Source organism: Lactuca serriola, chromosome 5, assembly GCF_051521515.1.
Source record: "Lactuca serriola cultivar US96UC23 chromosome 5, Lser_US96UC23_V15, whole genome shotgun sequence".
NCBI lineage: Eukaryota > Viridiplantae > Streptophyta > Magnoliopsida > Asterales > Asteraceae > Lactuca > Lactuca serriola.
In genome coordinates this window covers 300,557,346-300,569,120 of record NC_136412.1, presented here as the reverse complement: position 1 = coordinate 300,569,120, position 11,775 = coordinate 300,557,346, and the positions used below count along the sequence as shown (strand labels likewise).

Below are 11,775 nucleotides of genomic sequence, written 5' to 3'. Positions count from 1 at the left end.
GGAACTCGGCGAGTTGAGAGGGAAATGTCTCAACTCTATTATGAAGAGGAACTCGACGGGTTCATGAAAGAACTTGACGAGTTGGATCGAGATTTCCAGGGTTTTATGGATCATGGAACTCGATGAGTTGATGGACCAACTCGGTGAGTTGAGTCAACCAGGATGTTGACTTTGACCTGGATGTTGAATTTAACTTGGATGTTGACTTTGACTTTGACCATTGACCATAGTTAACCCTTAAATATGAAAGGGTAATTACAGGAGATTTTTTATGTGTAGGAGTTTGAGAGGAGTTGATCCAAGAGCCGATGACAGTTTAGCTAATACACGACATTTGAGGTGAGTTACCTTCCAGTAGAAGTGGGTCGAAGACACCAATGTCGGCCTGCTAGTACTTGAATATAGTTGAGATGATTGTCTTTGTGATAATTGTTTGGTATGCCTCTATTTGTTATGCTTTATGTGCTAGTATGCTATGATATTATGTGATAGTGGTAGGAGGGGTAGGTTAGACGAGTCGAATAGGGTTTACCCGTTTTGGGTCTTTCGAGTGAGTTTTTGGTTTTCATGAGTTTTCAGTTTGATATTCATGGGTTTTCGGAGGGACTCGGTGAGTTACATAGGTAACTCGACTAATGGAGGAATTACTCAGAAAACTCGACAAGTTGCTGGACACACTGGACAAGTAGAGGTCAACATGGATTGTTGACCTTTACTGTTGACGAGGGTTGACTTTAAGGGTGTCTACGGGATTTTAACAAGTTAATCACATGATGATTATAGGCGATTGATTTGAAGCAGCACATGGGGGATTAGCTAATCTTAGCTTGTCAGTTCTACATTCATGAGAGGTGAGTCTTCTCACCATATCAATGGGCTAAGGCACCAAGACCGGCCCATTTCATGATAAATGTTGTACTTGTTGTGTAGAGATATGTGGTATGCTTGCTGTAGAGACATGTCGTATGATAGTTAGATATGTTTGGTAATATGCTAGCTATATATATGATACTTGCAGGGAAAGACCCCCAGGGGGGCCTATGTCACTTGGATGTAAGACCATGTGGGGAGCCCATGGATTTTCAAGCAAAGACCATGGGAGGAGCCCATGACACTTGGATGTAAGACCATGTGGGGGAGCCCATGGCTTTCCAGCTAAAGACCATGGGGGAGCCCATGACACTTAGGTGTAAGACCATGTGGGGGAGCCCATGACATCCTGGAGTAAGACCTTGGGAGGAGCCCATGACATCCTTATATGTTTGTATGCATGACTTATGTGGTAGAGATAGTTTTTATAGTTAATATGATATGCGTTATGGGGAACTCACTAAGCATTAGCTTATCCTTTTTGGATCTGTTTCAGGTACATCTGAGCCCAAGGACAAGGGCAAGGGTTGATGGCGTGGCGTGCACTCTCTCTCGGGTATTTTATGGGACACTTTGATGATTTGAAATAAAATTTGTAATGGTTATGAATTTTGGAAACAATTTTATTTGGAAACATCATGGCTGTAAAAAATATTTTGGTTAATTAAAAATGAATTTTTTTTTTTGAAAATTGGGTCGTTACATGAAAATTGTTCACAGAATACCATTTAAGTTTAAGAAGTATAAAAAATATTAGTGAAATATTGTCTTTGTACATATAGTATCATCTAAGTTCATTGTTTGTTCAAAAATGAATTATTGGTCATTGTGTGATTTAGGTTAGGGTCAAACTAAGTATTCCACATAATATCCCTAATTCATATTTATTTTAATTTTTTATCGAATATATTTTGATCTTATACTGAAGCAACCAGTGACTAATAGGTTATATTTTAACAAACATTGAACTTGGATGGTATTATGTGTAAAAAGGGAATACTTCATTGGTGTTTTTTTGTACTTGCTAAATTTAAATGATATTTTGTAAACAATTTTGATACTTTATTATATTTCTAAGTCATTTTTCCGTTTGTTTTTATAAATATACTTAGACTCTAACCTATAGCAACCGCTCACCATTAGGCCATATTAAAAACAATGAATTTGGATGATATTATATGTACAAAGGAAATACCTCATTAACTTTTTTTTTGTATTTATTAAATTTGAATGGTATCTTTTTAAACAATTTTAATATTTTGTTACAATCTTAAGTTATTTTACCATTAAAAAGTTATAAAAATTAAACTAAAATAAATTAAAAATATCAAAAATAGTAAGGTTTAACCAAGATTTTTAGGAATGTGTTTTTAACAACAAAAAAAAATTTAGATTCAATCTCAAACATATACAAACTTTTGCATATTCTAGAAAAAAAAGGTTTATTCAAATAACTATTATTTTTAGAATTATCTTCGTATCAAAAAATCGTTTAAAACAAAAATCATAATCCTATATTATGTATATGTTTATTTTCATTTATTTATTACATTTTTAATACGACTAATATAGTTCAATACATATTGATGGAAGACAAATGAGCAACAAGTTGCGCCCCTAACTATTTCTGGATGGCAAAATTAATTTTTTTGGAAACAACATTTATGGATTTAGGAGATATGACATTAGAATGCAGACCCGTTGGACTCTGTTGAAAAGCTCCACTACCTTTAATACGAGAAAACTAAATGTATCAAATACAAAAGGTACAACACATATTGATTTTCTATACATGTATTCTCTAATTGTATGGATAAACCAAATGTTTATTTGTAATTATTTTTATTAAAAAAAAAACTTAGACGCTGTTCAACTTCTCCAACTCATCCTAACGACCGGAGTCCAAGCCGAGCAAACACTCTCCTCCCCTTTGTTAACTCCGCCCCTTCCAACGGACCTCTCGAAGCTCCCCCATTTCGCCATATATACATCCCTCCCTCCTTCCCTTCCTTTTTCTGTAAAATCTAAGCCTCTCTCTATCTCTCTCTGCTTTCCGATTCTTGTTCAAAATGCAATCTTCAATCTCTCTTTCACTTTCTTCGTCTTCTCCGATCACTGTCAGATCCAACGGTGGAGCAAACTCCGCCGCTTCCGACCTCTTCTTCAGCAACACCGCTACGCCAAGCCAGCTCCGGTTCTGTGGCCTCAGAAGAGAAGCTTTCTCTGGATGCAAGTCCTCTAACAATGCACTTCTATTCAAGCAATTGCGTCCCAAGACTAAGATTTCGGCTTCCTTGTCCACCAATGGAAATTCTTCTAAGGGTTTTGACTATGATCTTGTAATTATTGGAGCTGGTGTTGGTGGTCACGGAGCCGCTCTTCACGCTGTTGAGAAGGTAATGCAAGCGACGGGTTTTCCTTCCTGCTTGTTTATTCTTTCAATTATTTAAGTTGATCGATTGCACATTTAGCAACAATTAAACATTTCCATTGTTGAAGCAAGAAACTCGATTTTCAGAATCTTCTTACATGAATTTGTCCTGTTCTGCGCAATATAGTGATTTAGTATAGGAATTTTTCAAGTTCGTGAATACTGTTCGTGTGCACATCTCATGAATAGTAAAGAAGTATATTGACTGAACCTATCTAAGTAGAAATTTTATGCGCATCTATTGTGCTTCATATAACTCTGTTAGAAACGTGGCTCTGTTATTCATTATCACATCACAGGTACTTTTCAGTGTTGATATGTATGGTTTACAAAGCAATGAAAGGGATAGATGAATAGCTTTTGATGTTTTTTACCTTATATCAAGAAGTTGTATTATTTTCATCTTCCTAAACTTGAATTTGACATCTGCAGGGTCTGAAAACTGCCATCATCGAAGGTGATGTAGTTGGTGGAACATGTGTCAATCGTGGTTGTGTTCCTTCAAAAGCTCTTCTTGCTGTCAGTGGTCGTATGAGGGAGCTTCAAAATGAACACCATATGAAGTCTTTTGGTTTACAGGTATATCCATTACTCAAAAAATATAAGAATCAGTCCTTAAATATTTCTATAATTTACTAATTTGTAATAATTCATATTTGCAGGTTGCAGCTGCTGGTTATGACAGACAGGGTGTAGCTGATCATGCACAAAATCTTGCCACAAAAATTCGAAACAATTTAACCAATTCTATGAAATCTCTTGGTGTAGACATATTAACAGGTTTTGGCTCTGTTGTGGTATGTCATAAATTTCTTTCATTTTGAAAAGCTCTCCTTTTTCTTATTATCTGCACTAGATGATTAGATATAAGCAATATACAAAACACCATATGATCAAACTGTTATGAACATATTTGCAGGGTCCACAGAAGGTGAAATATGGAACAATTGGTGGCACTGAGACAGTTATTACTGCAAAAAACATAATTATAGCTACTGGATCAATTCCATTTGTCCCTAAGGGAGTTGAAGTTGATGGTAAGTGCTTGTTTCTTACAGAACCTTTTTTCTATAATAATGGTTTAAAAGGAAAAAACATTTGAAAATGAAAATAGTATTAATACTTGATTACCTTCATAATATTTACTACTACAGGTAAAACTGTCATAACAAGTGATCATGCACTAAAACTAGAAACAGTACCAGAATGGATAGTTATTGTAGGAAGTGGTTACATTGGTCTTGAATTCAGTGATGTGTATACAGCACTTGGAAGTGAGGTAAGTATTACTAATCCTTTTTGAACATATAAACATTATTTATATGATGAAGCTTCTGATTATGAGTTTTTGTCTCACAGGTGACATTTGTAGAAGCTTTAGATCAGTTAATGCCTGGATTCGACCCTGAAATTGGGAAATTAGCTCAAAGGGTTCTCATAAATCCTCGAAAGATCGACTATCATACTGGTGTATTTGCAACCAAGGTTCATAAACTTTTAACCCTTTTTTTTTTTTCTGTTGGATTAATGTTCATGTTTGTTGAGTTATTATTTTGTGTATTGACAGATAACTCCAGCTAAAGATGGTAAACCTGTAACAATTGAGCTTATTGATGCGAAAACAAAGGAACCAAAAGATACATTGGAAGTAGATGCTGCTCTCATTGCAACTGGAAGAGCACCATTCACAAATGGGCTTGGTTTGGAGAATGTATGTGAATCTAACAATACTATACATCTAAAGATCTTATGTGTAAAATCAAAGATTTAAAGATTATTATTATTATTATTTGGTTTCTCTTGTTATAGGTAAATGTAGAAACGCAACGTGGTTTTATTCCTGTTGATGAGCGCATGCGAGTTATTGATTCCAAGGGCGAATTGGTAATTAACATTCTCTATCTATCTTTCCCTTTTTTTTTTTTGTTTTCATTTACTTTATGTTATTGTTGTTCAGGTCCCTCATTTGTATTGCATTGGTGATGCTAATGGAAAGATGATGCTTGCTCATGCAGCAAGTGCACAGGGGATTTCAGGTAAAGATATTGCTTACTTTTAGTTGTATGATTTATCTGCTACGTGTGTGAATTGACAATTGTACCCTTAACATAGTTGTTGAGCAAGTTTCTGGGAAAGACCATGTCCTAAATCATCTAAGCATCCCTGCTGCATGTTTCACCCATCCTGAAATCAGTATGGTTGGGTTAACAGAGGTATGTTCTTTTTCATTTTTGTATTATTTTTAGATTTCTTTATAAAAAAAAATAAAAATATATGAGAAGTTAATTTTTTTTTTTTGTTATAACCCTGCAGCCACAAGCAAGAGAAAAAGCTGAGAAGGAAGGATTTGAAATCAGTATTGCCAAAACTAGCTTCAAGGCTAACACTAAAGCCCTTGCTGAAAATGAAGGAGAGGGGATTGCTAAGGTTATTTCATGCATTTTATAAAAAAAAAAAGTTATTGTAAGTTTACTCATTATGTTTTGTTTTTTTTTTTTGTGTGCAGATGATTTATAGACCTGATAATGGAGAGATTCTTGGAGTTCATATATTTGGAATGCATGCTGCAGACCTTATTCATGAAGCATCAAATGCTATTGCTCTTGGAACACGTATCCAGGTTTGAATTTATTTACCATTTATCATCATTATTTATTTACCATTTATCATTATTCATAACATTGGAATGGAATGATGCAGGATATCAAATATGCTGTTCATGCCCATCCAACCTTGTCTGAAGTGATCGATGAACTATTCAAATCAGCCAAGGTAATCAATTAAGTATTTTAGGTCCAAGAAATGTCTTAAACAACATTAGAGAAACAATAGGAAGTCTGACATTAGTTCCAGTGCATGCCAAACACAGTACAACCTGTTATGTCATGTCTTACGTGACAAACCTTATGTTTGTTCATGTACAAATTGCAGGTAAGAGGGAAAGCCTCATTACTTCCTCCTCAACTCACATTCTCACTCGTTTTAAAATGGTATAAATATAATAAGACCAACAAATAACACACCTCTTGAATCAAGATAATACCCATGGGGATTTTTCCATAACTTTTCCAAATATACCCTTCCACAAGTTTTCCAAAATCCAAATATATCCTTTTATGTCATTTTACGTTTGTTATCTATTACGATATCAGCTAGCAGCTAACTTTTCAGCTAGTCAGTGTCAAACACTGACTTAGAAACGATACGCATCTTTTGTTTTGTTATTGTGCAGGTTAAAAACGAGGTTTCTAGTGCGGTTGCTGAACCAGTTCCGGTCTAAGCTTGTTGAGGGTCAAGAAGCTGTGGATCTTTCTTAATGATGATGCACCAAGGCATATTTTTCTGGAGCACATGCTAATTATGTATCGAGTGATTGAAAATTTTCGATTTTTGTTTGAAAATTCTGGATTTTGGAATAAGAGAGGGATAGAGAAATGACAAACATATGAGTTTAAGATGGGATTTTAAATAATCAATTATTAAAGAAAGAGGATGTAGTATCAACTGTTGTTTATTTAGAATTTTAGATTATGATTATTGTGATTTATATACTTGGGAACTTATCATAGTTGATTCATGTATCAAAGCTTCACATACAATTCGTTTAATTTATAGTCCGGACAAGGAAAAGAGAATATGTTATTTAAAAGTAATTTGTCAAAAAAATTCAAAATAAAACAAATTTTAAAATATTCTATAACATTGAGGTCGCATGGTATTTTATTGTTTCTTGTTTTCATAACTATATATTGAAAATTTTACCATCTTTTATGTTTGCCGAAATATGATATGTTAAGGCAATGATAAATTTTATGAGGGGCTTTATAAAAGTTTTAAGATAGATAAAAGATGAATTGGTTAATAAAAAAAGTTTTGAAAATGTTAACCATTGTAGAACTGTGATAAAAGATTTTTGTTTACTAAAGATTAATGGAAATAATTTATTCCAATGACCTAAAGATATACAATAATATTATAATCAGGCATTTGACCAAATGCCCAGGGCAACATATTAGGGGGCATAAGTTTAGTCCATTAAGAACTATGTATATTATGTTGGCCCAAAAGTTTAGTCCATGGTCAAGAAGTTCAGTCGATTGTGTGGAGGCAAGAACGAAGGCGTGACTGGTGAGCGCCAAACAATTGAAGCCCTTTGAGAATTGCAATCGCCAAATCGGTAAAATCCAATCGCCCCCTAGAAAAACGTACGAGTTCGTAGAGATAGAGGAGCCGGATCTAAAGTCTAAGTGGGTGTTTGGGAATACTTTTTAAAATGACATATTAACTTATTGATTTTTTCAAAAATTCAATATGTTAAAAAAGTGTTTGGCTTCTTAAAAAAATGATTTTCAATTGGCTTTTTGCAAGACAATATATGAAGGTTTTAAAAAGTTAGTGATTCATAGCTTAAAAAGCCAATAAACACTTTTTCCATAAACATTTTTGTGGTTAAAAAACACTTAAATCGATTGATCTGATTCAATGATTCTGTTTACTATCATTCTACATCTGATTTTTGTTCTTTATTCTCATTAATCTTCTTCATATAAACATGTTGCACTTAATCGATAATCTCATAGTATTGCGATTTAAGATTTGTGTGCAAGTTGAAGTTTGATTTCCAATTTAATTTTGTTTAACCTGAAGCAAACCTCCAAGGGCGACGAAAGTAGAAAGGACTTGTTGGATTTTTCGATTTCCGATTTCTCTTCAACTGATTTGGATGAGTTTTGTTTTTCTTAATCTAATACTAATTTCTTTCTAAACTATTGCCATCAATCGTCATATCTTAATTTGATTTTGTGGTTTTTGTCAGGAGTTTGATTTTTACCTATAAGAGTTCCATTACAATAGAAAAGACATTATTGGATAATGGATATTTCGATTTCTGATTTCTCTTCACAGTTCAACTGATTTGGGTAAGTTCGATCAAGTCCCGAGGTCTGATTTCTCCTCTGTTTGGGGGAGAAAACAAGGATCCGAAGAGACAGAACCACATCAGACTAATGGTAACTAAAAAACTTTCTGTAATTTCTAAAATCTCTAAATATTTGAGTCGAATTTTTGGAAAGATTTCTGAAATTGATTTGGTGTTGTGTTTCTTATTGTTTATGTGCAATTTCTTTTGTACCGGTGGCCGAAAATTACAAGCCCTATGACCCTTTATATAATTGCTAAGAAACCTTAGAAACCCTAGATTTGAAAATAAAATAATATTATTTCAAATCCTGGTAATTATCTATTTTCCTTATTAATTAGAGCATTCTAGATTGCCATCAAAGACATCCAAAATCGTCAAAGCTGTGGAGGTTTCTAGAATCTCTTTTTTGCTCAACTATTAAGCAATGACCAAACAATCCTTGCACTTCTAATTAATTCCAATTGATCACAAATTAACTCCAAATTAATTATGATAAATTATTAATTAATTTAATCTATTTCCAATTAATTTATTAATCATATAATAAACTAATAAATTATTTTCTCTCTCTCTCTCTCTCTCTCTCTCTCTCTCTCTTAAATTGTCATTCTAATCAGTTTCTAGTTATGAGAGCGACCCAAAAAGGATTTTGCTTCTAATTACAAGTTTATACCAATTTAGTTATAGACTTAGACACCTTAATCCAATTTGTAACCAAGATTCATAGATACTTATCAGAGAATAAGTATTGGACATGAATCGCATCAAGATCACCCGTTGATACTTGATAAAAGTTACTATCTTTGTATCCTTAATACATGAGAATAATAATGGGACTTAAGTGTAGGGAATGAACTATGATTTGATGTGGTCAAATGTTGATCTTTAAATAGGCAGTTAAAGGCTATTATCGGTTATTACATGAACTATATAAGAGGCTTATGCAGCCAATATTGGATTTGTTTCTCTTATGTGTTGAGAGCTAGACATCTAATGCACATTACCCAAAGTTGAACACCAAATGGGATTGATTGTGATCTAAGTCTCGTGTTCAACAGGATGTCTGTAATAAAGGAATAACTGATAAACTTACCTTATACATCAATTGTAGTTTTGAGCTTTGGGAATTGGATGTTGATGAATAACATTCTTCATTGTATGCTATAGGGGGAAATGAAATGTTGTTAGACGTTCATGTAACATCCCAAAAATACAGTCCAAAACTTTCATTTTACTTATTAATTAAACCATAGTTTCCAAATTCATTTCATCCAAAAACATAAGTCATCGTATCAAATCAAAGTATCGTATCAAAACACACGTCAGCATATCAGAGTAAAAACATCCCAGGCTAAACAAATGGTGTGTGCACTGCAGTCATCCCAAGCTCTTCCCCTTGTTAACTGGAGTACCTGAAACCAAAACCGATAACAGTAAACACGAAGCTTAGTGAGTATCTCCAAGCTACCACATACCATACACATAATCACATAAGCACATGAACTAGGCTCCCGACCTTTCCTCGGGCCCCGCCCGACATCGGAAAGAGTCTGACATCAGGCCCCGCCTGGCATCGAGCCCCGCTCGGTATACAGATGTGTTTCTACCAGGCCCCGCCCGTCTCTGGGCCCCGCCCGCTATGCACATACAAACAATAACATATAATCATGCTAGTACATAAAGAATCATACACAACACTACCTCTTCTAGTCTAAGGCCTCGCCTATCTTGGGCCCTGCCCCTACTCTGCTAATGATGAGATAAGGAACCCCGTCCATACTGAAACAACCCAAAATACGAACCAAAAATTTTTGTTTTAACATTACTAAAAATCACATCATCCAATATCATATATAACAAGAAGCATGGAATGAGTACTCAAAAGTCATAGTAACGGTGTCAAAACAAAACTGTATCAGTCATAACAACATGTCTGAATAAAACTCCCAGGATAAAACTGAAGCTGTGGTGGGTGCGATGCCATCAACCCGAGCTCTTCCCTCTGCTAGCGGAAGTACCTGAAACCAAAACTGAAACTGTAAGCACGAAGCTAATGATGAGATATGGAACCCCGTCCATACTGAAACAACCCAAAATACGAACCAAAAATTTTTATTTTAATATTACTAAAAATCACATCATCCAATACCATATATAACAAGAACCATGAAATGAGTACTCAAAAGTCATAGTAACGGTGTCAAAACAAAATTGTATCAATCATAACAAAATGTCTGAATAAAACTCTCAGGATAAAACTGAAGCTGTGGTGGGTGCGATGTCATCAACCCGAGCTCTTCTCTCTGCTAGCGGAAGTACCTAAAACCAAAACTGAAACTGTAAGCACGAAGCTTAGTGAGCTCCCCCAAACTACCACATACCATACAACAACATATAAACACATATTGAGCCTTGCCCACTGCATCGGACCGGAGTCCGTAACTAACTAGGGCCTTGCCCTCTGCATCGGACCGAAGTCCAGAAACTGCATCGGACCGAAGTCCGGAACTAACCAGGGCCTTGCCCTCTACATCAGACCGAAGTCCAGAAACTGCATCGGACCAGAGTCCGGAACTAACCAGGGCCTTGCCCTCTGCATCGGACCAAAGTCCGGAAACTGACTGAACATAGCATAGCATACTCATAACTACTAGCATAAACACATATACTGCATACTGCATCGGACTCAATTCCGGAACACATAACACAAATATATGCTTGAATCACAAAGACATCAAGCACACTGAACTACCGCATCGGACCGAAGTCCAGGACTACTGCTAACTAGACGGGTCGGCATTGTGGCCGTAGAACCGTTCCTATTGGAAGGAAACTCACCTCGTAACGCTGGCTGCCGAGATGCTAAATCTGAAACTGCCTTACCGCTGCTCCGGAACTCTCCGGCTACAAATACCATAAACACTAAATCAAATACTGATAACTAATCTCAGGATAAAATCACTATTTACCCCTGGGCAGGTCAAAGTCAACTTCCTGGTCAAAGTCAACTTCCTGTTGACCGGACTCGCCAAGTTGGGCCGTCAACTCGCCGAGTCCCTATCATCCATTCTAGCCCTCTACCCGCTTCTACTCATCGAGTTTGGAAAAGACTCGACGAGTTCTTCCTCGATGCTAACATCGAGTCTAACTTCATCCGACTCGCCGAGTTGTATGAACAACTCGTCGAGTTCTCCTTTAACATATGAACACGTCCAGTCTGTGACTCGTCGAGTCTGAAGAACAACTCGTCGAGTCCTAAGCATGCTATTACTATACAGTCGATTCTAATCGATTTCAGTGCCTCCATAACATAGATCTGAGCTCTTAGGATTGGTTTTACACATAAAGTTTCCAACTTTACGTGCATGCACAAGGGTATGAGGCTAAAATACCCAAAATCATCAAATACTAAGCACTTAGGGTTTAGAACAAGGCCAAGATTGCATAAAGGTGGCTATAATGAGCTCCTGGAGTTCAAGAGAGGCTAGATCTGAAGTATAACTCGATCATAAGGCTTTATTACAAAGGACTTGGGGTTTTTGAGCTTAATATC

At 35.7% G+C, this 11,775-nt stretch overlaps 1 protein-coding gene across 2 annotated transcripts; it reads left to right on the top strand.

Annotated features, from left to right (window-relative positions):
- The first annotated feature begins 2,745 nt into the window (after positions 1–2,745).
- Positions 2,746–6,805, top strand: LOC145054757 (dihydrolipoyl dehydrogenase 2, chloroplastic-like). 2 transcript variants are annotated; one of them, XM_079003009.1, is made up of 14 exons: positions 2,746–3,266; positions 3,734–3,880; positions 3,964–4,098; positions 4,221–4,338; positions 4,456–4,580; positions 4,661–4,786; positions 4,869–5,012; positions 5,111–5,185; positions 5,259–5,337; positions 5,414–5,514; positions 5,615–5,728; positions 5,808–5,921; positions 6,002–6,073; positions 6,233–6,468. In XM_079003009.1, exons 1-14 carry the CDS (start codon positions 2,940–2,942, stop codon positions 6,317–6,319), a joined length of 1,764 nt encoding a protein of 587 aa, XP_078859135.1. In that variant the 5' UTR covers positions 2,746–2,939; the 3' UTR covers positions 6,320–6,468. The 2 variants fall into 2 exon arrangements, with proteins under 2 accessions (XP_078859135.1, XP_078859136.1); XM_079003010.1 differs by lacking the exon at positions 6,233–6,468 and adding an exon at positions 6,534–6,805 and having other exon boundaries at positions 2,748–3,266.
- The last annotated feature ends 4,970 nt before the right edge of the window (positions 6,806–11,775 follow it).